Here is a 27,438-nt window from a genome sequence, read left to right as displayed (position 1 = left end):
TGGTCTGAGGGTTAAAGTCTGTAAAACTGTGTGACATAAATCACCCATATGTTCTAAAATGAATATACTTTAGCATTCATCAGTTCAGTATAATAAAATTAAATGACCTGTCTTAGCTGTGACAGGGATATTTTCATACCTTCACTAAAAATAATAAATAAAAAAAAAAATCCTACTCTTCAGCACGCCTCCAACAATTGCACAAACTCACCGTCAGTGAGCAACAGCCATAAAAGTCGGAGCTGCTCCTTTTTCTGCTGACAGGCTTCATTGCAGGACTTTATTCAAAGGTGTTGACATCGAGCAGGAAGACAGTCCACTGTCTCAACACAGGTAAGACTGTCAAGACTTAATGATTCAACTATGTAAGTAGAATGGTTCAACCATGTAAGTAACTATGTAACTTTTTATTTTTTTTACTGTTCCTCAAGTCTAATACTTCTGCTACTTTTTCAGTGTAACTGCTGTGAATTTTAATTCATTTATTACCTCCGCCAAGGAGGTTATGTTTGTTTGTTGTTTTTCAGCATAACTCAAAAAGCTTTGAACTGATTTTGATAGAATTTTGTGGAGTGGTTGGAAATGACAAGAGGAACAAGTGATTCAATTTTAGTGGTGATCCGGATCACGATCCGGATCACCGGTTGTAACATAGTCAAATGTTCTATCAAACAACAAAATTTGGTGATGATCGGATCCGGATTCCGGATCTGATGATCCAGAATATGCAAAAATATAGGGAAAATGTATCAGTGTGAGGTGACAAATGAAGCTAGAGATGCACAACTAACACCAAATTGTAGCTGAATCTGTACTGATTCAGTAAGGTGTCATCAGATTTGATGTAGCTTCAAATGTTATGGAGCTAGATCCAGAAGAAAACCGCCATTACCGAAAAATCGTTTTTATACAATAACCTTTGAACTAATAAAGACATAAAAGTGATTCCAAGTTCTAGTGGTATGTTTTCATGGTCAAGGATGTCAAATGTAAAGGAAAGAAAAAGTGTATGTATCATAGTTTTGGTTGTAACACTGAATTGTTGAATAGATCACTGTGCCAAGGACAGAATCTCTTTAGGGTCAATGGGCCTCATGTATCAAAGTTGCGCACTTGTGGCGTAAATTTACGGTGTAAATTTGAAGTACACCAAAGTTGCCGTGACATGTATCAAGCAGTGCGCACCTGTCCAGTTCCGGCATACGCCTGACGTGACCTTGATAAATGCGGCGGGTGAAAACAATCGTAATTATAATAAACACGCCCATAAATATTCAGACTCCGCTTCAGACACACCCTCATTTTACGACATGGAAGCCAGGAAGACGGCAAAGAAAAAGAACTCCACCAATCACGACGCGTGCCAATAGAGCGTCAAAAGCGGCTGTCGTATCAATTGTTTTGTAGTATAATCAAAAAAGTGTTATAGTGGTCCCTCGTTTATCACGGGAGTTACGTTCTAAAAATAGCCCGTAATACGCGAAACCGCGACGTAGTCAGCGTTATTTTTTACAATTATTATAGACGTTTCAAAGCTGTAAAACCCCTGTAAAACCACTTTATACACTTTCTCAATCAGGCATGAACAATTTCTCACTTTTCTCTCGTGTGTAAACACTCTCAAAGTTCAAACCTTAGTAGAAAAATAAGACCCAAACTGTTTTCAGGCCCAAACATTTGTTTGAGAAATAAAAATAGAACGTTTTCCTATAAATAATTATGATGGCTTTTAGAACTAACAAATTTAATTTTAACGATCAACGTATGAGGTCGGACACATAAGAAATTATTAATAGTGACTGACCAGTATTTCACAGATCGCGCCTCTGCGTCCTGACGCCGCGCCTTTTTCCACTCACACCTCGCCGCAGGTGTCTGTTTCCGTGTGACAAACACAGTTATGAGTAGTTGTTGGTGCTCTTTTTTCTTCTGGGCGAGAAGATTCTTATAAACAGACACGCAGAACACAGAACACTGTAAAAAAAAAGGCATGCAAAATTGGACTAAAAACTCTGCGAAACGGCGAGGCCGCGAAAGGTGAACCGTGTTATAGCGAGGGACCACTGTATTCTCTTTTCACATGTCAATAATTCTTGTCATGTGGATATTTGCTCGCTCAATTAATAAGACACGCCTAATTTTTCAGATTTCTTTATTCTTAAAATGTATTTCTTTATTTATTTTATTGTGACAAACGAATGGAGAAAACAAAACCTGGTTGCAGCACAAGCGAAGGGAATGACAACACTACAGTTGTAATTATCAGTTTCATTGTCTAAAACAATCACACCACATAAAGTTAAGCTCAGCGCTGCTCTGGCTCCAGGCTCGAAGTCTGGAGAAAAAGGCGAGCAGCGCTTTCTTTGCGGTCAGCGCTGTGGTCACGGATCGTGCTCGATAGACCAGCAATCCCGCAAAAGCGGGATTTGTATTGATTATTATGTAGTATAATCAGGAAAGTGTTATTTATGTAACATATGCATTGATTTGTATAATGGCACTGTTTATCATGTTGATCAGTTTCATTTTTATGTAGCGCAGCCATTTTGGCGTACACCCCATATACGCTCAAATATCACCGTACTCACGTTGATACATGAGGCCCAATGACCCTATGGCCTTGTGTAGCACATGCAACACTTAAAAAATAGTTCTATTTCAGAATTTACTGTTATTTATTTAGAGAAGTGTTTCATAAATGTTAAAAAATTCATATATTTGCAGTTTAGTTGAATAATAAATTGAATTTTGTCTCTTATTTGTTTTTGTCTATAAGCACATGCAATATCAATATCAGTGCTCAGATGACAGTAGCTTCTGGGAAAGGTGCAAGTTGCAATAAACTGTGATGCCAAGCGCTAAGGATACATGCTATCCAGTCACAGCAGATTAAACTTTTTTTACTATATGAGCAAACATCATTGTTAGACTTTTTAGGTTCAATGATTCCACGGCATGTTGATGTTATGGCATCAGTGACTCCATGGCCTTGGCGGAGGTTTGCACTCTCCAAGTGCTTCTAGTTTACATCTGTGTGAATCCTGTGTGAGCCTTAGGAGTGGTTAGCTTATTCATTATTGGTTAGCTCATGCTTGTTTGGCTATACTCTTGAATTTCTTAGTGCACAAAGTACACTACCTACTTTACACCCTCCGTAAATCCTGCGTGATGTTGGAAGATAGGGTGGCTCTCTTAGAGAGCCGTGTCTGTAAATTAGATCCGCTTGTTACAGGCACTCCAGATGAGGTTAGTATTGGGCCGGCTAGCATGTGCATTAGCATCAGCCTAGAAACGCTGGCTGTTGAGGACAGCTTTCTGACTGTGGCTAGGCAGAGGAAGCCCCGTAGGGCTTGGTGCCCGGTTGTGGTACCCTGATCAAACTCGCCACTGTGAACTGTAATTCGGTTCTCCCCCTTGGATTTGCTTGATGTGAATTCTCTGAGCCCACGAGTGATGTCCACTCCTGTCTCCAGGCCGAAATGCTGGACCTCAGTGATAGGGGATTCCATCACCTGCAAAGTCAGGTTACAGACGTCGGCTGATGTTGAATGTATTCCTGGGGCCAGAGCTCCTGACATTGCATCCCACCTTAAGGTACTGATGCTGCAGGAGGAAAGACAGACTACGGAACACGACATGAGATATAGTCACATACACTCAACAAAAATATAAACGCAACACTTTTGGTTTTGCTCCCATTTTGTATGCGATGAACTCAAAGATCTAAAACTTTTTCCACATATACAATATCACCATTTCTCTCAAATATTGTTCACAAACCAGTCTAAATCTGTGATAGTGAGCACTTCTCCTTTGCTGAGATAATCCATCCCACCTCACAGGTGTGCCATATCAAGATGCTGATTAGACACCATGATTAGTGCACAAGTGCGCCTTAGACTGTCCACAATAAAAGGCCACTCTGAAAGATGCAGTTTTATCACACAGCACAATGCCACAGATGTCTCAAGATTTGAGGGAGCGTGCAATTGGCATGCTGACAGCAGGAATGTCAACCAGAGCTGTTGCTCGTGTATTGAATGTTCATTTCTCTACCATAAGCCGTCTCCAAAGGCGTTTCAGAGAATTTGGCACTACATCCAACCAGCCTCACAACCGCAGACCATGTGTAACCACACCAGCCCAGGACCTCCACATCCAGCATGTTCACCTCCAAGATCGTCTGAGACCAGCCACTCGGACAGCTGCTGGAACAATCGGTTTGCATAACCAAAGAATTTCTGCACAAACTGTCAGAAACCGTCTCAGGGAAGCTCATCTGCATGCTCGCCGTCCTCATCGGGGTCTCGACCTGACTCCAGTTCGTCGTCATAACCGATTTGAGTGGGCAAATGCTCACATTCGCTGCCGTTTGGCACGTTGGTGAGGTGTTCTCTTCACGGATGATGCGAAGGAGATGGGTTGCACTGCATGAGGCATATGGTGGTCACACCAGATACTGACTGGTATCCCCCCCCCAATAAAACAAAACTGCACCTTTCAGAGTGGCCTTTTATTGTGGGCAGTCTAAGGCACACCTGTGCACTAATCATGGTGTCTAATCAGCATCTTGGTATGGCACACCTGTGAGGTGGGATGGATTATCTCAGCAAAGGAGAAGTGCTCACTATCACAGATTTCGACTGGTTTGTGAACAATATTTGAGGGAAATGGTGATATTGTGTATGTGGAAAAAGTTTTAGATCTTTGAGTTCATCTCATACAAAATGGGAGCAAAACCAAAAGTGTTGCGTTTATATTTTTGTTGAGTATAGTTATTCACGTCGCACCAATGATGTCAGGATGAAGCACTCAGAGGTCATAAAAATGGACATAGAGAGGACTTGTGACCTTGCTAGAAAGATGTGTCTGCATCGAATAATAGTCTCTGGTCCCCTCCCAGGGTACTGATGAGTTGTTTAGCAGGCTGACATCGTTAAATAGGTGGCTGGCACAATTTTGCACACAGCAAGGCTTTACCTTTATTGATAATTGGCCTTCGTTCTGGGGCCACCATGGCTTGCTGATGCTGGACGGCCTCCACCCTACTGGGGAAGGCACTGCTATCTTTTCTGCGAACATAGATAGAGCTCTACAGGGAGGGTAACATTAGGAATTTACAGCAGGCCACGGAGCAGGTGATTAGAGACCCTGCAAGGCCTATGACAAATGTGGATGTGGAATACATTAGTTTAGTGGGGAAATTAGTGTAGAACATCCACTATGGTGATAGTGCAGTTTATCTACCAGGGAGGGAAATTCAAAAAGTTAAGGCTGTGGCCTGCTTCCGTAGACGTGTCCATAAAAATCATAGAGGGCTTTGCAAACTTAATACCCATTACTACATTGGATGATGTTGAAATTGAGGATGGCCCAATGGTTGTTCCAGCAATATTAAAGATTTTGTGTCTGCTACCTACAACGCATGTGCAATGTCTCAAACCTAAACCTACTTCTAGGCATCTTATATATGCTACTCTGGAACCACTCCTAAACCTAAACAGTTTAACTGTCAACCCCACTGAGGTCCTTAGTCTGGGTCTCATTAACATAAGATTACTATCTACTATCTTACTAGCTATGATTGAGTTATGTGAAGCCTGCCTTAAACCTACAGCTGTCCTCCCCTTAAATGAGGCCTGCCCACCAGCATACACATTTAGTCACATCCCTCATCATGCGAAGCAAGACGCGTGGGTGTTGCTCTTATTTATAAATCTAGGTTTAGCTTATTAGCTGTTGGGGGTCACAAATATAACTCGTTTGAGCATCTGATTCTCCACTCTGCTCAGGATATTATGCATTGCCAAGGACAGAAGAATAAAAATAATCCCTATTACTTTGTCACTGTATATAGACCTCCTGGCCCATATTCTGAATTCAGTGTGTTCATCTCTAACCTGTCAAGTAGTGCAGATAACATTCTGATCATTGGTGACTTTCACGTTCATATAATAAGCCTTCTGATCCCCTCTGCAAATCATTTATGGAAATTGTGGATGCATTAGGATTTTGGCAATGTATTCGGGACTCGACGCACATTAGTGGAAATACCCTGATCACTCACTTATTAAGTTTACAGTTTTGCTGCCATATTTAGTGGAACAACAACCTTATATATCACTACAGTGATGCATCAACTCCTCAACTATGACTGAACTGGTCCAGTGAGACATCGGCATCAATTTGACCAGTTAACACTTACCCTAGGCTCGTGTGTCATACATCACACTGACAAAGTGAGGAACATTGGGGTAATTTTTTTTCCTACATTGTCCTTTGACCTCCATATTAGAAATATTACAAGGACTGCTTTTTCCACCTGCGAAATATAGCGAAGATTCATCCCATTCTGTCTATAGCTGATGCTGAGACTCTGATTCATGTGTTTATCTCTTCTAGATTGGACTACTGGAATGTTCTATTTTCTGGTTTACCGCAGTTCAGCATTAGGGCTTTCCAATTGGTTCAAAATGCTGCAGCCAGACCTTTGACACGAAGCAGAAAGTTTGACCACATTACACCCATTTTGGCTTCTCTTCACTGGCTTCCTGTCCCAGTGAGATCAGATTTTAAGGTTCTGCTACTAGTCTATAAAATTGTTCGTGGACTGGCACCTCCCTACCTAGCTGACCTAATTAAACCTTACGTACCGGCCCAGGCTTTGCTTTCTCAGGGTGCAGGATTACTTTGTGTCACTAGGGTGAATAAGAAGTCTGCGGGTTATAGCGCGTTCTCTTATCGTGCCCCTGTTCTGTGGAGTGATCTCTCCGCATCAATAAAACAGTCAGATTATGTGGAGACTTTCAAATGCAGATTTAAGACACACTTATTTTCCCTTTCGAATGGCTAGCATACTGGCATAGTATAGTTCTGCGCTTTTTACTCTTTTAATTCATTTTATTAGGAAACGGAGCGTGCCACAGCCTCAACTTTACCTAAATTCTGGGTCTTTTAGTGAAGTTTAGGGCTAGTGGCAGGCTATCAACTTTGTATCCTGTTTTTCTTTTTGTTTAATGCTGGCAAATTATACTGTATTTCTTGTCTTTCTGATGCCTGATTCTGTTTTTCTCTCTGTTTAAGGTGCAGCTCCATCCAGAGATGGGTGTGGTATTTGTGCTGGAGACCCTCCTGTCCTGTGCACCAACTGCATTTCTTGTATATTTGTTTTGTGAATTGTTCTGTAATTTGTGCCTGTACCATGGGCCAAGCAGAGGGTCACCCCTTTGAGTTTGGTCTGCTTGAGGTTTCTTCCTCAGAGGGAGTTTTTCCTTACCACTGCTGCTCTGGACGTTAGTAAGGTTAGACCTTACTTGTGTGAAGCGCCTTGAGGCAACTCTGTTGTGATTTGGCGCTATATAAATGAAAATAAATTGAAATTGAAATGTAAGTGTGACTTTATCATTTTAATTAGTCACCTTCATGATATGATTCAAAAATATTACTCCAGCTGGAAAATGTGACGGAATTAGTGTCCAAAATTAAGAACACAGAGGGAAATCAAATTTAGTATAACCTCAAGATCTTGACATGTTTTTCAAAATAGTCTTTTTGGAGTTAGTGTGACCTGGGTTCACCAAATATGAATAAGCAAAGCTGTTATAGGAGGCACATTGTGTGGATTTTTGTTTCTCCCATTTATGTAAATTTTTGCAAATGTGCACAAGATGTGCCACAAGATGATTCTTCTTTCCTTTAATGCACAAAAACAGCTTTTACCAGAAATGTATCAAAGATCACTAATATTCTTTTGTCTCTGTTTTCTAGAATTATGAAGCCTCTTCTTGGATGGCTTTTACTTTTCTATGGTAAGAGGTGTCTTTACACACACCTTTGACTGAATTGTTGTTTAACCTGTCCGAGTTGCAGTAACATCACATAGCTGTGAATGTGAGATATGACTAATGTCATTTCCATTGTTTGTCTTAGCATCATCTGATTTACACACACACACAAAGTTTGTGGTGTGTAGACACGCAGTGACGCAAGGAGGAAGTCACGAAAAACTGCACATTCACATCTCAACAAGTAAATCTGCTTCATGGAATATGACAGAACTCACAGGTGTACAAATTTTGAAAAAAAAAGAAAATTTGCTTTGATTTGGCATGTTTATTCTGTGGGGGTTGCCCTCTGTGCCAGCACCCTTGCAACACATCAGGGACCCCGACGGCGGTGCAAGGATACTGAATGGTGTGAGCTGAGTGAAACCTATGAGTGAAACTAGTCAGTTTCTCCTCTGGCTGACTTGACTGTGTTGGTTCAGAGAGAAAGACATCAAAGAAGTCAAGGTCAATAAACCTTTCCTTGCCAACAACAGGACCCGTCATTGTTTTCCACAACCCTACCCAACACCCAGTCCATTCAAACATTCCACAATGTAGGAACCAGCCATATGGATATCCACATACCCAAGAACACTGTTAAAATATTTATTTTGCAACAGCAGACTTTTATAAACAGCACTGATGCATTTGGTATAATGCACCAGTGGAGGTGGTAATGGGCTGGATGTCAGTCATGTGCTTCCACAGTTTGGTGGATGCAGCAATGTGTGGCACCAGCACATTTTCCCAGATCTGGCCTGCTGTCGCTCTCATCAGATGAATGGTGTGTTTTGACACAATGCAAAAAAAAAAAAAAATCAAACAAACATGACTTTAGCTAACCTTTTAACATGATCCTCATTGAAGGCTGTATTTGGATGTTGTCATAGACTGAGAAACCCTAACTTCATTTTATGTATACAGTGCTACATCATAATGTAAGTAATCTCAAGGTGTTTAAGAGAAACATGATCAAAACCAGGAGTCATCAACCTTTCTCCTGGAAGTCAGCTGCACGACACACACACACTCATCTTCAACCACTTAGTCCAATCAAGGGTCACAGGGGGCTGGAGTCTATCCCAGCAGTCATAGAGTGTGAGGCGGGATACAACCAGGACAGGACACCAGTCTGTCACAGGGCCACAAACAGACAAACAAACACATACACACCCACTCGCACACCTACGGACAATTTAAAGATTCCAATTCACCTAACCTGCATGCCTTTGGATGTGGGAGGAAACTGGAGCACCCAGAGGAAACCCACGCAAACACGGGGAGAACATGCAAACTCCACACAGAAAGGCCACAGGTGGGAATTGAACCGATGACCATTGAACCACTAAGCCACCGTACTGCCCCCAACTGCCCCACATGTTTTCCAAATCTCCCTGCTCCTCCACTGCGAAATAGCTACAAGATGGACTTAGTAGTAGTAGAGAAGCTTGAATCTTCGACTGGACTAATATTTTAACTTCCTTGTTCTCAAACGTGTGGTTGAGGACTCCTGTCCTCAAACGTGTGGTTGAGGACAAGGAAGTTAAAATATTAGCCAGAGAGAAGAAATGGTTTGAGAGAGGGGTCAAGGAGGCATTCTTTGTGAAACGTTTGAAACCCAGCCTTAACCGGGGAGGGGGTCTGAGACACGCTTTATCCCCTGTTTACAATGGGTTACTCAGGTCAAAGCAGTTTCAGTCTTTTGTTCATGGTAATGAGTCATTCACGTCATCAGCAGAGTCGTCAAGGGAGCCATCAGGAGAGGGACAGCTGCACTGTCATTAGGAGGGTGTTAACTAGAGCACAATAGGTGCTAATTAGAGCTATTGTTTAGTCACCAGCCTACAGCAGTCTGCCTCTCGGTAGGAGGGGTCTGTTTAGGTTTAAAACTCCAGCTTTTGTGACTTCTTGATTATTCTTCTCTACAAGAGTCAAGACAGAAGTCAGACCACCAGAGCAAGAATTTCAGCTGAGGAAGCTTCTGCGATTTGAAGCGAAACGTCCTCGCGTCAAGCAACCCAGTCCAGTCGAAGATTCAAGCTTCTCTACTATGGAAACCACCTGGACAACTGAGAGCCTATACAGATACAAGATGGAGTGACAAATTGCATTTGTCAGTCACTTCCTCTCTCTATCACACTTTAACAAGCCTTGAAAATGGGGTGTTTTGCTGGCTTTCCTCACTAACTTTCTTGCACCATCCTATCCCCATCACACTAGCCAAATGCCACCCGAATGGGTATTTGAGTCGGGGTGCACTCGAAAATCCTCCAGCAGCTATGTGATTGCATTCCAAACAGTCAGACACATTTGCGCGGCCAGCTGGAATGTAGAGCACATGCTCTTCACTGTCAAGGTGCATTCAAAGTGGGGAAAGCTTGAATGGCGGTCAAAGTGCAGTCTGATCAAAGTCTTACTGGATTCGAAATGTTCTGATGGCATCAAAACAGCATTCAAAGCAGTCTAATCGCGTTTGAGGGTGGGCGTGGTTTAACCTGAAATGGCTGGGGATTAAATCAGTCCATTTTTTTAAGTCTGAAATTGATATGGATTGATCAGAAATTGCTATATTTAATGTTTATTTGAAAACTATTTACAGAACAGCCTCAAAATTGAGATTCAAATCAATGTTTTTGATCACAACAGTAAGAGAACTATTTGCAGAACAAGTTTTTTTTTTATGAACTCAGAACATGAATATTCCTAAGTGTATGAATGAATATTTACAGAACAGCCTCAGAATTGAAAGTCAATGTTTTTGATCACAATAGTAAAGGAACTATTTCACAGAACAAGTTTTTTTAATATAAACTCAGAACATGAATATTCTTAAGTGTATGAATGAATAACAGAACAGCCTTAGAATTGATATTCCGTGTAGCAGGAAATTATATGAACTATTAAGTATGCATGAACAAGAGTTGTCACACTCAACACAGCTTTCTTTTTTTTTTTAATTTTATGATCAAACTGTGATTTTTTTCAATTCATTATTTATTTTTACTACCTAACGTTCTTGGCATTTTTTTCCACACAAAGTTAAACAATATTAATTAATGTGTGTGTGTGTGTGTGTCTGTGTCTATGCATGCATGTGTGTCTGTATGTGCATGACTGTCTGTGTGTGTGTGTGTGTGTGACTGAGTGACTGTGTGAGAGGGAGAGAGACAGGTTGTTCGACTGACCAATTTATTTTTATGAACTGCAGTGTGAAAGTGTCAGATACTGCATGCAGCCATATTCAATAAAAATGTTAATATAGGCTACTTTGAGAGAGAGGAAATGCATGGGGGTCTCTCATCTGATTGAACCGCTGCGCGTGCGTGAGCACTGATCACCTGATCACTCCACGGATCCTGCGTAAGGACCTCTCATCTGATTGAAATGCTGTGTGTGCGTGAGACTGGATCAAATGATCGCTCAGCTGCATGTGTGTGTGTGTTTGTGTGTGTGCTCATAACAGCTGATCGCTCTGCTGCACGTGTGTGAGGCTGGATCAAATAATCACTTAGCTGTATGTGCATGCATGAGTCCATCTGGACAGCACATCTTGCTGTCTGCTAAACAGCTGATTTCCTGGTTGGTAAGAGAGAGCGAGAGAGAGAGACAGAGAGAGAGAGGGGGGCGCGTGCAGGGGGGTGAGTGTGGGCCCTGATGCATTAATGTCTAGACCGGCCTTACTGCTCCTCTGGTTTCCATGTAATGCAAGGTCCCCTGATCATGAGTGTACTGCAATGCACCGTGGACTGGTGGCTATTACCAGTTGTAATGGCTGTGGTTGTGCACGCCAGTGATCTGATGTCTGTAATAATCTTTGTAATAATCTGATCACATGCATAACACGCACTACAGTGATGCAATAGTCAGGGGACCCTGGTTGACATGTAACCAGTCCATGGGTTGGATGTCAGTGAGACACGGCAGGTCTCACTACTGAGTGGACCACAGTGCTCGCTCTGCCATGCCCCTCCCCTTGCTTGCCTTCCACCCAGACCTCGGTGGCGATCAGACCACACACATACAGGTGCATTCTGCATATTCCTACTGCATTCTGCCAGCATTGTGGGGTGCCGTGCTGTGTTCTGGCTGCATTCGACCTGTACTCTGGGTATTCATACTGTGTTCGAGCCGCAGTCGACCTGGAGTCGGGAGCTACTGCACCCCAAATGTGAGTGAATCATTCGAGGCGGCTGTGGCACACAATCTGGGCATTCATACATGGCTGTCCCAATGTTTGTCCCTCCCGACTGTGCCTCAGAGTTTTGCCTTTTTTCCCCATTTGCCCTGATGTGGCCTCATTTCTACATGTGACGATGAAAATGAAATCCACAAGGCATATTCAGTGACATGGACATGTTCATGTATCCATCTCCTGACTTTTCTCAACAAAACTGGCAGTCAAAGTGTTGATTTATATTGACAATAATTGTTAATAATACAGGATTTGTGTATTTAAAACACTGTATTTCCTAAATGCTTTATGGAAGTGAAAAGTCCAACCTATAAGCACATATTGATAAAATCATTTAATCTCCAATGAGATGGTACACAGAGGAAACAACAAAACGGTGGCTGTCCAAATACTTATGGTACAGTATATTAACTCGCTTTAAGGTGTAAAATGTGACCACTCATGACATAAGTTGATTAAAATTGTCCCAGTCAGTTATTGACTGACCTCCTTAGACAAAGATGGCTTGTTTTTCTGTCCTTCATTGTGATCTTATGCTTGTTGTTCTCTGTAGTTTGTCTTCTGGTTCTGCAACTGCCAAGATCATCTGGAACCACAGCTTGCAACGGAACCAGAGACAAGGACCTGCTCTGGAGATGTCATTATGACCTCACAGAAGAATTTAAGCCTAACCATACGAAGATATACTGGCAAGGACAATCCTCTGTTTTGGTATTCTACAATAACGGAGTAATTACGAAAGACAAAGACAAATTTAAGGAACGGGTTGAAATATTTCCTGAACAGTTAAAGCATGGAAACTTTTCCCTTCGCATTAATCCACTGAAACTCGATGACGACAACACATCACTTGAAGTTATTTTTAAAGCAAATCTCCAACCAAAAATAGGAATGTGCCAGGTGACTGTGTATGTAGCAGGTAAGATGCATTATTGTGTTATCTTAAACATAACATATTGTGTTATCTTGCCCAAACAAAGTTTTGCAAGATATGTTACTCAGTATATGTTTGTTTTTGTTTTTAGTATCTTGCCAAAAATTAAGTTTTTGTTAGATATGTTTGTCAGTATGAACATTTTGCTTTTGTAATTTTTCACCTTTAACTCGCTCTGCGACACACAGTTTACATAGCAGACTCTTGCAGCTTCACATATAGCAGTCCTAGCAAGATACCTTTCAGCAGACAAAAGGATCAAGGTCAAAGTTCACGGTCACAGGAAGGTCAAACACTAACTTCAATAAAATAACTTTCCTCGTCGCAATTTTTGAAATTTTGACTCCAACTTTGGCATGAACATAGTGATTGGCCTTGACCATAAGCCATTACCTGCGATAAGCGATCAACCTTGACCTTCAGTGCTGACCTTGAAGTCAAATGTGACCTAAATTAGGTCAAATTTCAGATTTGAGTCAAACATATCTTGTAATACACCAAATTAAAGGGCTTGATGTGAGGATCTAGAATATATCAAAAGTTTTAAATTGTTATTTGATGATGTCATGAAAAAACCTTGAAAAAATTAGATTTTTTTTAACGGTGTGAAAAAGCATGTAAATTGTCATTGGAGACTCTTGTACGCACACATATAGAACTCCGATGGAGATATCTTTCAGCACACAAACGGGTCAAAGGTCAAGGTCACAGATAAGTCAAATGCTGAAATTTCACACACACACACACACACACACACACACACACACACACACACACACACACACACACACACACACACACACACACACACACACACACACACACACACAAAAATCCTTGCTGGTCGCAAATTGTGTTTGGCATGAATACAGTGAATGGCCTCGCCCGTCAGTCTCTCTTCATGGTGGTCATTCCTCATGATAGTCTCCCTTGTTCACCTTTTGGTAAGATACCCATCACCCTCAGGGTGACAATTTTCATTTGTCTGTTTGTTTGTGAACAGCCTGGAGCCCACAATTTTTCATATATCTTTATGAAATTTTTACTGAAGATTCATATCGTGATAGGCAAGAATTGATTCAATTTTCAAAATCATAGGGAAAATGTCAAAGTCAAGAAAAACCTTGGAAAATTAGAAAAATCCATATCATTAACAATGAATGAATTTTCAAAAATTCATACTTTTGTCAAAAAAGATCAAGTGTCTTTCATATCTGAGGGTATTATGTAGGATGGTATCCTTTATCACTGATTAAGTTTGATCCGGATCTGATCCAGTTTGTGGATTTTGTGGACATTTGAATTTAATATCGAAAAGCCCATTCGGTATACATTTTGCATTATATCTCAATCAAAACTGCTTCAATCTTATTTGTGACAGTGAGGTGTAAACTTACACTCTCAATGAATAGACTAAGTTTGATCTGCATCTGAGCCATATTGTGGATTTAGTGGACATTTGATTTTAACATTGAAAAGCCGTAGCAGATAACAGAATATTGACAGAGGAATCATTCAAATGGTGAAACAAGCACCAAATTCAGCATGTGCTTACTCCTTAGACATTACTCTTTAAAAAAGATTGGCCAGTTGAATTTTTAATAGGCAGCCAGGTAGGGGTCAACTGAAGAATTACACGGCTGTCAAAACTAAAAGATGCGCCAATCATATTGAGAACAGTGGGGAAAATAAGTATTTGATACACTGCTGATTTTGCAAGTTTTCTGACCTACAAAGAATGGAGAGGTCTGTAATGTTTATCGTAGGTACACTTCAACTGTGAGAGACAGAATTAAAAACAAATCCAGAAAATCACATTATATGGTTTTTAAATAATTACTTTACATTTTATTGTATCAAATAAGTATTTGATACAAAACAAAAACAGAACATTTGTTACAGAAACCTTTGTTTGCAATTACAGAGGTCAAACATTTCCTGTAGTTCTTGATCAGGTTTGCACACACTGCAGCAGTGATTTTGGTCCACTCCTCCATACAGATCTTCTCCAAATCTTTCAGGTTTTGAGTTTCAGCTCCCTCCAAACATTTTCTGTTGAGTTCAGGTCTGGATACTGGCTCGGACACTCCAGGACCTTGAAATGCTTCTTACGGAGCCCCTCCTTAGTTGCCCTGGCTGTGTGTTTGGGGTCATTGTCATGCTGGAAGACCCAGCCATAACCCATCTTCAATGCTCTTACTGAGGGAAGGAGGTTGTTTGCCAAAATCTCACAGTACATGACCCCATCCATCCTCCCTTCAGTACGGTGCAGTCATCCTGTCCCCTTTGCAGAAGAGCACCCCAAGAGTATTCAAGGATTCAAAATAATTTTATTGTCATATGCACAAAGGAACATGTTCCCTGCACAATGAAATGTGTTTACTGCATTTAACCCATCCTAATTGCCAGTTAGGAGCAGAAGTCACCTTTAGGCGCCAAGGGACCAGCTCCAGATGTATATCCTGCCTTAGGTCAACAGCAGGACTGAGCAAACCATGACCGGCCTCATGACGACAGACGACACACACATAACACACAACACACATAAGTCGGCCCGGTACATGAACACATATAAAAAGCACACACAAGGTAAAACTTGGGAAAGAAAAACCTTCATTGTTGCTGCATTGAATCATGTAACAGCAATGCAGGGAAAAAACCCATCAGCACAATGAACAATGATCACACACAACAACAGGACGAGAGACGACGACCGAGATTTGTAAGAGTCCAGTTATCAGACAGAACACTCCGGAGGCCGCCTTTAGGCGTCATCAACGGCCTTGTTCGTCCATTCTGGAGGGAGGAGGGGCCCAGCCCTGAACAGTCCACTGTCCACAGTCAACGTCAGAGCTGGAGAAGCTGAGGGCGAGGGGAGACGAGGGAGTGAGGCATGAGCGTTGTTCTTCTTCCAGGAGGTTTTTATCACAGCGGCCTTGAAGTGCAGCCAACTGTCCATCAGAGACCACTTTAACAGATCCATTTTTGCTGTTTCCAGAAGAGCAAAGCTGGCAGCCTCACAGACAACACGCCACAGAAGCAGGAAAGATAAGGAGGGAGGGAGAAGAGAAAAATGTGACCGTCTCGGCCGAGAGTAAGGAGGCAAAAAAAAGTATGATGAGTATGTTTCCACCCCCGTGCTTCACGGTTGGGATGGTTTTCTTGGGGTTGTTCTCATCCTCTAAACATGGTAAGTGGAGTTGATTCCAAAAAGCTCTATTTTGGTCTCATCTGACCACATGTCCTTCTCCCATGCCTCCTCTGGATCATCCAGATGGTCACTGGTGAACGTCAAACGGGCCTGGACATGTGCTGACTTGAGCAGGGGGACCTTGCTGCCCTGCAGGATTTTAAACCATGACAGCATCATGTGTTACTAATGTAATCTTTGTGACTGCAGTCCCAGCTCTCTTCAGGTCAGTGACCAGGTCCTCCTGTGTAGTTCTGAGCTTTCTCACAATCATCCTTACCCCACAAAGTGAGATCTTGCATGGAATCCCAGACCGAGGGAGATTGACAGTCATCTTGTGTTTCTTCCACTTTCTAATAAATAATCATAACGTCTTCTACCAAGCTGCTTGCCTGTTGTCCTGTAGTCCATCCCAGCCTTGTGCAGGTCTACAGTTTTGTCCCTGGTGTCCTTAGACAGCTCTTTTGTCTTGGCTATGGTGGACAGGTTGGAGTGTGACTGATTGAGTGTGTGAACAGGTGTCTTTTATACAGGTAACAAGTTCAAACAGGTGCAATTAATACAGGTAAAGAGTGCAGAATAAGAGGGCTTCTTAAAGAAAAATAACAGGTCTGTGAGAGCCAGAATTCTTGCTGGTCGGTAGGTGATCAAATACTTATTTCATGCAATAAAATGTAAATTAATGTTTTAAAAATTATGATGTGATTTCCTGGATTTTTTTTATTCCATCTCTCACAGATGAAATGTATCTGCGATAAAAATTACAGACCTCTCCATTTGTTGTAGGTGGGGAAAACTTGCAGAATCGACAGTGTATCAAATACTTATTTTCCTCACTGTATACCACATTATTTGTCTGAATAAATATTCCAAAAAGGTATAATTTGGACTATGACAGAATGCTATAGCAAACTAGCAAGCTTGGCTATAGCTAACAGCAAGAATGGGGACAAAGGTCAATTTCAGGTTGTACAGGGGTCAAAAGTTAAAGTTGCTCCAATTTTGTTAAAAAAAAAAGTGGTGCAAATTATTGGTTGAACTAATTGAATTAATAAATGGAATAGTTTTGATGGTGCTTGGTTTGCAAAGTAAAGGTCAAACAATGCCACTGTATTCTATGACATGTGACATTTGCTCCCTTGTACTATGATAACTAAGCAGGACACATGCTTAATCACCCACAAAATGTTCCTCACTCCAATGCACGTGCATGCCCATCCAGTCTACATGTGTTTTGTTGACTTGGAGAAGGCATAGATTGTAATTCTTCAATTGATCTCTACCTGCCTATTGAAATTTCAAGTGGCCTATCATTTTTTTTCAAAAGAGTAATGTCTAAGGAGTATGTGTGACAATTTTTGTGCTTGTTTCCAGAAATGAACAGTTGTTACAGTTATCTGTTCCACTATTTTGATCTATATTTTTTCTTTTATTTTAGCTTATGAAAAACACCTTCTAACAGGACTTTGAGCTTGAAAATGTTTTCCAAGGTAAAAATTTGCAGAATTGGAAACTAGACTTGGCGGAAGTTTGCAGTCTACGAGTGCTCTATGTTCTTTTTGACTTTTTGTTTCCATAAATATTTGGACATTGACCCTGTCAACAGCCCTGACATCTACAGTGGCTTTAAATCATGATGAGGCTCTTTACTGCAACAGTATTTACGATGCTGTAATATAAATTAAACAATCTACATATTCAAATCTTTCTTCAATGGGAAATTGAATATGGATTTCTGTGACTCGAACATTTGTGTGCAAAACTGTTTCAAATGGAGAAACGATTTACACACACACATCTTCAACCACTTAGTCCAATTAAGGGTCGCGGGGGGCTGGAGCCTATCCCAGCAGTCATAGAACGTGAGGCGGGGTACACCCAGGACAGGATGCCAGTCTGTCGCAGGGCCACAAACAGACAAACAAACCCAGTCACACCCACACGCACACCTACGGACAATTTAAAGCTTCCAATCCACTTAACCCGCATGTCTTTGGATGTGGGAGGAAACCGGAGCACCCGGAGGAAGCCCACGCAAACACGGGGAGAACATGCAAACTCCACACAGAAAGGCCACAGGTGGGAATTGAAGCCATGACCTTCTCGCTGTGAGGCAACAGTGCTAATCACTAAGCCACTGTGCTGCCCAGAAACGATTTAATTCAGACCAAAACAGAAATTTAAATATGATGTTAAATGCTAAATGACATGTTGCACAGAAATCATAACAGCTTAGATTTAGGTTGTTAGTGACCATCCGATGATGAACTGGTTTCTTCGACTGAACAGTCACCCCTAAAAATCATTCCGCCCTGCCTTCACTGTACAAGCGTCATTTTTATGCGTCAGACGCGGTTCACCGATTATCACCTCATTTCTGTTTCAAACTGCACTCCAGTCATCATCTATCTCAGCGACAGACATCTGAAGCTTTTGTACAACAATTATTTCGACATAAATTCAGCATTATTTCATCATAAAAGACAGAGAAAGTGATCAGAGACCTGCAGGCGGATGAGCAGCTGGCTGCTGCGTTCACTGCGCCTCCGTCATTTCAAGCAACTAACCGATTGTTGCCTCGTTTCTGCTTAAAACTGACTTTAGAATGATTTAAGAGGTTTTACTTTGTCGTCTGATAGTTAATAATCACATTATTCCCTTTAATCGTTTTGGATGTAGAGACTTGGACTCAAAGTATACGGCATTCACAACAAACAGCTACAGAGACTGCCAAAAATAAAGTACTTGTGAGTACTTGTTTTTCTGAGTGTGTCCACAAGTGTTTACATAGCCTTAAGGAAACAACCCAGTGCGCATGCTTGAATGTAATGTAGCTGCTAACGTTATGAACGGAGAAGTAGATTAGTTTCAAAGTTTACAGAAGTGTGATGCCGTGTTATGATGACTTGTTTTAAGTGATAACTGTTAATTTTGATGCAGTCACGGTAAAAGCAGCAGCCACTCTCCTGTGAGAAGACTTAGTGCATGTGCACGTCCATTAGTCAAATGCAGCCAGTTAAGTAACAGTCTCTGCTAGAGGCTCAGCTTTGTGCATGCTCATAAGTGTTGTCATCAACAGAACTGTGAAAAATCTAAGAAATACAGTACATGTGTGTAATCATACAGCCTGAAAACAATGGAGAGTTCATGGCTGTAGCTATAATGGGATTAAAACAGCGTGCTGCTCCGATACAGAAAACAGACTCCGCATACATCGAGATCTAAAATCTGACAATCTCTGTCAAAATAACAAAGCCTACCAGGTCCACTGAGGAGAAAACAATACAAAAGGAAAAAAAAACTGAACAGGGCACTTACCCACTTGTAGAATGATTTCCCAGAATAAATATGTAAAGTTTGCACCATCAAAGAAGTCATCACTCATGGATCACACCAGATGAAGAATAATGTTTAAGTCCACTCCATCCAAGAGGTCCCAAATGGCACCATCACGCATGGATGGCGAGCTATCACCAGCTGGACCACAACATCCAGGTCCACTCCATCAAAGAGGTCCTGACTGGTACCGCCGTGCATGGCTGGTGCATGATCGCCAGCTAGAGAACCATGTCCAGGTCCACACCATCCTCCAGTGGTCAGATGTCCTTCACGGTTCCGCTGTGATTTAGCCACCTCTGTGCATGGGGGATGACCATGCCCGCCAGCATGAGTTGTTTTCCCATTGTGGTCCTGATTTAGAAGAAGAAGAAGAAGAAGAAGAAAAATAATAATAATAAGAAGAAGGATAATCCCAGCTGTCCATCTCACTCCACATGAGCCACTGCTGCTTCAATCTGCTGGCCACTTCCAAAAGTGGCTCTCTCCTTCGATCAGCTCTCTTATTTTGTTGTACTCCCACGGCAGCTCCTCACAAAGTTCTCTCATGATTCTGGCACGTTAGTCCATTATCTCATGAAAATAACGTATTCCAACTTTTTCGAATTTAAGAAATACATCTGTATGTTTAGGCAGCCTGTAACGATAGCGTCGTAGAGATGCTCCACGTGCCCTTTCACGGTGGCAGTAAAATAACATCCTGTGACACAGACAGCAGAGTCAGCACTCGTTAAGATCCAAAATCTGACAGACTCTCAAAAAAATTAAGAGTTTCGGGGTGAAGTGTGTCATTTCCTCTCTGTACATCCTCTGTAAATCCGAGCCATCACTTTGAAACGAACGCTCAGAAGCTTCATTATCGGGTGTAGCAGCATTTGCTTCACTCTGTCTATACGTCACACGGTGAGAAACGGGGAGAAATTCCAAGTAAGACGTTTTCCAGAAATGCACCTGCTGCCTTGCCGAGCAAGCGGGACAGCTAACAATAAAATACATCAGCGGCCACTAATTATTACTACATGTGAGCGGACAGACATCATGAATACCTTGATGTTGTGTTGCTAACATGGACGTTAAATAATGTGCAGCATGTACTTTACAAGTAAAAGTAAGTCCCTTTGGCTGCTCCCTTGTTTGCACTGAGGGTCACCACAGTAAATCAAAAGTGGATCTGCATGTTGAATTGGCACAGGTTTTATGCCAGATGCCCTTACTGATGCAACTCCACATTACATGGGGTGGGGTTTGAACCAGAACCTTCTGCACTGAAACCAAGCGCACTAAGCACTTGGCTGCCTCAAGCCATAAAATAGAAAACAAGTGAAAAAAGGCCAAAAACAAGCATTTTTTTAATCTATGCATGAGATTTCAACGCAAAGGCATGTTTTGAGACTGTAGGGTAGAATTCAGGTATCCAATAATATCCAGCAAAAGATAACTAAAATAACTAAACTTTGCTTGTGCAGTATTGTCCAAAATGTGTATTTTTCTTTGTGCATACGTTTGTGTAAAAAGCTTCTAAACACACTGTAATTTTGAAACATTTACAGCACGTTTCGAGGAACCAAACATCCAAATAAACGAATCAGAGAAAATGGCAACCTGCAGCACAAAGGGAGGTTACCCAAAACCACAAATCACATGGACCACCACTGACAGCAAGCATTCTTTTTCACTGCCAGAACAAGGCATCAGTTCTGTCCCAGCAGAAAATGGCACACTCGACATCAGCAGCACAGTCAGCATCAATGGGATTCAGTCTGTGACCTGCGACGTTTTCAACCCAACTTCCAAGGAGACTCGCACAGCAACAAAAATTATAAGTGAGAGGCAACAACAACTTCATTTCAAATTGCTCAACACAACCACAGTGTTTCTCTACACTATTACACTCAGAACCCCTGCCAGGGCAGAAAGATTTTGTGAACAAGACAATTTTGATTTTAGTATTCTCTCACACAAACAGTATTATGTAGAGTAAATTTTATTTTTTGTATTAGTGATATAACAGCGCAGTAATTGTCTCATTTTATTATTATTATTATTATTATTATTATTATTATTATTATTATTATTATGTTTAATTGTTATGGGTAGTCACTTGATAGCAGCACGATGTTAAAACGCTCCCGCTGTGGTCTGCTTCAGCACAGTCAGCACTTTCAATATAATGTGTTTGGCGTCAGAATCTGATATCTCCTCCAACAATTTTGACAGGTAAATAATAATAATAATAATAATAATAATAATAATAATAATAATAATAATAATAATAATAATAATAATAATAATAGTTCATCCAGAAAGTATTCACAGCGCTTCACTTTTTCCACATTTTGTTATGTTACAACCTTATTCCAAAATGGATGAAATTCATTTTTTCCCTCAAAATGCTCCTCACAACACCCCATAATGACAACATGAAAGAAGTGTTTTTTTTTTGTTGTTGTTCATCCAATTAATGTAGAGCATTAATGGACGTATTTCAAGTTATGAGTATCTTACAAGAAACGTGTGTCAATAATCACATAAATGGTAAATAGTAAATGGACTGCATTTATGTATATCACGCTTTCCCATCTGCATCAGATGCTCAAAGCGCTTTACACATCAATGCCTCCTAACTAAACAAATTGAATTAAACTGAAATTGAGTTCAAAGCAGCAGAAATGTTTTTGTACCCTTCCCCATATTTGTGCCTTGAGACAGTCCTGTCTCAGAGTTATACAGACAATTCCTCTGATATGTTCTGTCAACTGTGGGACGTTATATGTAGACAGGTGTGTGTCTTTCCAAATCATGTCTAATCAGCTGAATTTACTGCAGGAGAAACATCTCAAGGATGATCAGTGGAAACAGGATGCACCTGAGCTTTAAGCTTCATGGCAAAGGCTGTGAATACTTATGTACTTATGTATGTAAGTATACATACTTATGTACTTATGTATGTAAGTATACATACTTATGTATGTGATTTCTTAGTTTTTTAATAAATTTGCAAAAAAAATAAAAAAAACTTTTTCACATTGTCATTATGGGGAATTGTGAGTAGCATTTTGAGTAAAAAATGAATTTATTCTATTTTGGAATAAGGCTGTAACATAACAAAATGTGGAAAAAGTGAAGCGCTGTGAATACTTTCCGGATGCACTGTACTACTTTTATGAAACATTTTCTCACCATTTCCACTTTTAAAAAACTCCTAATTAACTTCTGTTTAACACCAGAGCCAATGTGTCATTAACATAATGAATAACAACAAGTCAAACATTTGTCAGAGGACTTCACCTCCAGATGCCTGGCTCATTTCGATGTGAAGAAGCAGCAGTTCTACTCTGAGTCCCTCACAGATATTCGAGCTTCTCACCCTGTCCAGGAATGTAAGCCCAGATTCCCAACGGAGGAATCTCATTTCTGGTGCTTGTATCCGTGACTTTAGAATTTCGGCCACTTCCCAAAATTTATGACCCCAGATACCCAAACTCCACCTGGGGCAGTAACTCTCCCCTGACCCAGAGGAGAAAATCCACTCTTTTCTAGCAGAAGACCATGGTCTCATACACTCAACAAAAATATAAATGCAACACTTTTGGTTTTGCTCCCATTTTGTATGAGATGAACTCAAAGATCTAAAACTTTTTCCACATACACAATATCACCATTTCCCTCAAATATTGTTCACAAACCAGTCTACTCCTTTGCTGAGATAATCCATCCCACCTCACAGGTGTGCCACATCAAGATGCTGATTAGACACCATGATTAGTGCACAGGTGTGCCTTAGACTGCCCACAATAAAAGGCCACTCTGAAAGGTGCAGTTTTGTTTTATTGGGGGGGGGATACCAGTCAGTATCTGGTGTGACCACCATTTGCCTCATGCAGTGCAACACATCTCCTTCGCATAGAGTTGATCAGGTTGTCAATTGTGGCCTGTGGAATGTTGGTCCACTCCTCTTCAATGGCTGTGCGAAGTTGCTGGATATTGGCAGGAACTGGTACACGCTGTCGTATATGCCGGTCCAGAGCATCCCAAACATGCTCAATGGTGCCGGCCATGCAAGAACTGGGACATTTTCAGCTTCCAAGAATTGTGTACAGATCCTTGCAACATGGGGCCGTGCATTATCCTGCTGCAACATGAGGTGATGTTCTTGGATGTATGGCACAACAATGGGCGTCAGGATCTCGTCACGGTATCTCTGTGCATTCAAAATGCCATCAATAAAATGCACCTGTGTTCTTCATCCATAACAGATGCCTGCCCATACCATAACCCCACCGCCACCATGGGCCACTCGATCCACAACATTGACATCAGAAAACTGCTCACCCACACGACGCCACACACGCTGTCTGCCATCTGCCCTGGACAGTGTGAACCGGGATTCATCCGTGAAGAGAACACCTCTCCAACGTGCCAAACGCCAGCGAATGTGAGCATTTGCCCACTCAAGTCGGTTACGAGGACGAACTGGAGTCAGGTCGAGACCCTGATGAGGACGATGAGCATGCAGATGAGCTTCCCTGAGACGGTTTCTGACAGTTTGTGCAGAAATTCTTTGATTATGCAAACCGATTGTTTCAGCAGCTGTCCGAGTGGCTGGTCTCAGACGATCTTGGAGGTGAACATGCTGGATGTGGAGGTCCTGGGCTGGTGTGGTTACACATGGTCTGCGGTTGTGAGGCTGGTTGGATGTACTGCCAAATTCTCTGAAACGCCTTTGGAGACGGCTTATGGTAGAGAAATGAACATTCAATACACGAGCAACAGCTCTGGTTGACATTCGTGCTGTCAGCATGCCAATTGCACGCTCCCTCAAATCTTGCAACATCTGTGGCATCGTGCTGTGTGATAAAACTGCACCTTTCAGAGTGGCCTTTTATTGTGGGCAGTCTAAGGCACACCTGTGCACTAATCATGGTGTCTAATCAGCATCTTGATATGGCACACCTGTGAGGTGGGATGGATTATCTCAGCAAAAGGAGAAGTGCTCACTATCACAGATTTAGACTGGTTTGTGAACAATATTTGAGGGAAATGGTGATATTGTGTATGTGGAAAAAGTTTTAGATCTTTGAGTTCATCTCATACAAAATGGGAGCAAAACCAAAAGTGTTGCGTTTATATTTTTGTTGAGTGTATTTGGAGGTGCTGATTCTCATACCAGTCACTTCACACTCATCTTCAAACCTGCTCAGTGCACATCATAGGTCACTGCCTGATGAAACCAAGAGAACCACATCAACTGAAAAAAGTAGAGCTGCAACTCTGAGGTCACCAAACTAGACACCGTCCCATCCTGACTGCACCTCAAAGTCCCGTCCAAGAACATCATGAACAGGATTGATGACAAGGGGCAGCCCTTGCCACCTGGAGCAGGTCTGAAGTAATGCAGAGAATGCTAACACAGCTCCTGCTTTGCTCATATAGAGGCCGGTTCACATGTTACAGTGGTTCCTGTACCCCATGCTCTTGCAATACCCCCACAGAGCACCTTGAGGGACCTGGTCGTACACCTTTTCCCAAGTCCACAAAACATATGTAGATTGGATGGTCATACCCCCAAGACCCTTCTAATAGCCTTTTTGAGGGTAAAGAGCTGATCCATCATTCAACGAACAGGATGGAACCCGCATTGCTCTTCTGAATATGAGGTTTGATTAACAGTCTAAGTCTCTTCTAGTTCTCTGGCATGAGCTGTCCTTGGGAGGCTGAGGTCCCTTTTATGGACCACCACCCCAGTTTGCCAATCCAAAGGTACTGTCCCAAACTTCCATGCAACACTATATAAGCATGTCAGCCATGACATCCCAACAATGTCTAGAGACTTCAGCATGTGAGGATGAATCTTGTATGCCCTTGGCCAGTGACCACTGAGGAGTTTATTGACTACCACTGGGTGGATGAGATACTCAAAGTGTTCTTTCCACCGCCTGACATATCCTCTGTAAAGTGTAGCAGTGCTCTTCCCTTGGTGAACACAGACTGGGCTAAAAAGTGCCTCCCTTTTCTGAGTACCCCGATAGTTTGCTACAACTGCTTTGAGGCTGAGGGAAAGTTATTCTCCATGGCATCTCCAAACTCCTCCCACACAGAGTTTTTTTCCTCATCCATCACTGAGGCTGCAGTCCTCCTGGCCTGCCGATACCTGTCCACTAATTCCGGAGACATCTGTGCCAACCAGACACAAAAGGTCTCCTTCTTCAGCTTGGTGGCTTCCCTTCCTGCTGGTGTCCACCAGCAGGTTCTTGGGTTGATGCCACAACAAGCGTCAACAAATGGTCACAGCTCAAATCAGCCCTGTCAGCAGTGGAGACCTTGAACATGGACCATTTTGCTGCCATGTCTTCAGCCTCCCTTGCGAGAGATTCTTCTTCGGAGGTGTGAGTTGAAGGTTGTTTGGAAGAGGTCCTGGTCTTCTTATTTCATTTTTAGTGATTATTTGTGCACATTTTTTGGGGTCACCTACACTTTAACTAATGAACCATAAAAATATGTTTACAAAATTTAACTTCATCTGCATAACTTAAGTGTTTTTTTATTAAGCAGCTTGGGCATTACTGGGTGTGTTTGAGGTTAACATCAGATCAGTTATTGTGAGGGAAGCCATAAATATGAAAATGATTAAGGCGCTTGTAGTAATCTTATCAAACGTGTACAAACACGAAAGTGGTGATGTCAATTTGAGATAGGGTAAAGACAAAGAAAAGGTGAAAATGTGTAAAATAAAATATTAATACGACACACATTAAGCAGTATAACTAAAGTATTAAAGCAACTGGGTTACAATCTCACACCATACACTATAACTTATGAATGCACTTAAATGAAATTGATATATGCAATGTAAGCACATAAATGTGCCAATATCATGATACTTGATGAATATCGGGCATCCAGTGTGTTGTATTGATTTTTGAGAAACAATATAGAGCCCTATTTTGGATCATTTTGCCAGAACCACAATAAGTGGTTCTGTGATAGAATTAAGTGGAAGCACACTGTTCTTTTAACTTCTTTCTTTCTTGGTTTGAATAATTTTCCTGTCATCTGCAGGTGGATCCTCCCCATTACATCCTGGGGCTATAGCCATTATTGTAATTATTTTAGTAGTTGGAATACTATGTGTCCTCTGTCTGACTGTCAGAAAAAGACCTCAGTGGTTTTCATGGTGTCCAGGTATTTATATTTTCAAACTTTGTGTCTCTTGTCAATAATTGAGGAAAAAATGATCATTTAAAATGAAATCATACAAATATGATTATTTATTTATTTCAGGGCTGGGCTGCTTTTTTCAGAATCCCAATGCCAATGAAGCCTACCAACCTGCACAACAAGAAAGAACCTAATGTTTGGGAGGAAACCAGAGTCTCTGGAGTTGTGTTTCCTGTTAATCATTCAAAACACTTCATTAGCTGAACACACACCTGACTGAGATGGTGTGCAGGATGTTGGGTCCAGAGCAGTGGTGGGCACAGTTCCGCTAATCTGCTAATTATCAAAGCTAATGTTTTCATTTTTGGATTATCTTACATAACTTTCAAAACCATCAGCGGACCAATTAGCTTCCGATAAATTTAGGTCCAATATTGTTTAAACCTCTAACATATTTTTGCAGGCATAGCAAATAAACCTTAACAGTTAAAAACATTTGTGAAGCTTGAAATCAAATATTTTAGCACCTACCTGTTAAATGTTTCCTAGCAAACAGACACCTCTATTTTCTGCAGACAGAGAAGACCTGGTTACAGAAGAGAATGGAAACAAGAGAGGAAAAAAAAAATCATTTATATTAACACTGTAATAACTTGTTGGCATATCATGCAAGTCATCATCAGGCATACAGTTTCAACTTATAGTTAAAATTTTAACCAAACTAAATCCAGACAAGTTATTTAACGTAACGTCTGGGTTTTATAAAGTGAAAATAGCTATATGTTTTCATTTTAAAGTAATG

General features: G+C 41.4%; 1 protein-coding gene across 1 annotated transcript; it reads left to right on the top strand.

Moving 5' to 3' along the window:
* Positions 1 to 246: 246 nt before the first annotated feature.
* LOC117524929 (programmed cell death 1 ligand 1-like) lies at positions 247 to 27,438 on the top strand. Its single transcript, XM_034186743.1, has 6 exons — positions 247 to 333; positions 7,768 to 7,808; positions 12,572 to 12,937; positions 21,029 to 21,301; positions 26,538 to 26,660; positions 26,760 to 27,438. The coding sequence occupies exons 2-6, from the start codon at positions 7,772 to 7,774 to the stop codon at positions 26,828 to 26,830; spliced, it is 870 nt and encodes a 289-aa protein (XP_034042634.1). The 5' UTR covers positions 247 to 333; positions 7,768 to 7,771; the 3' UTR covers positions 26,831 to 27,438.

The sequence above is a fragment of the Thalassophryne amazonica genome, chromosome 14, assembly GCF_902500255.1.
Source record: "Thalassophryne amazonica chromosome 14, fThaAma1.1, whole genome shotgun sequence".
Lineage (NCBI taxonomy): Eukaryota > Metazoa > Chordata > Actinopteri > Batrachoidiformes > Batrachoididae > Thalassophryne > Thalassophryne amazonica.
The sequence above is the reverse complement of the archived record's forward strand: the minus strand, read 5'-3'. Positions and strand labels throughout refer to the sequence as shown.

Excerpts from the sequence above, each read along its gene's own strand:
- LOC117524929 (XM_034186743.1), top strand. The coding sequence starts at position 7,772 with ATGAAGCCTCTTCTTGGATGGCTTTTACTTTTCTATG. Across the intron at positions 7,809-12,571 it reads ATGGCTTTTACTTTTCTATG|TTTGTCTTCTGGTTCTGCAA; the intron begins GTAAGAGGTGTC and ends TGTTCTCTGTAG. Across the intron at positions 21,302-26,537 it reads CACAGCAACAAAAATTATAA|GTGGATCCTCCCCATTACAT; the intron begins GTGAGAGGCAAC and ends TGTCATCTGCAG.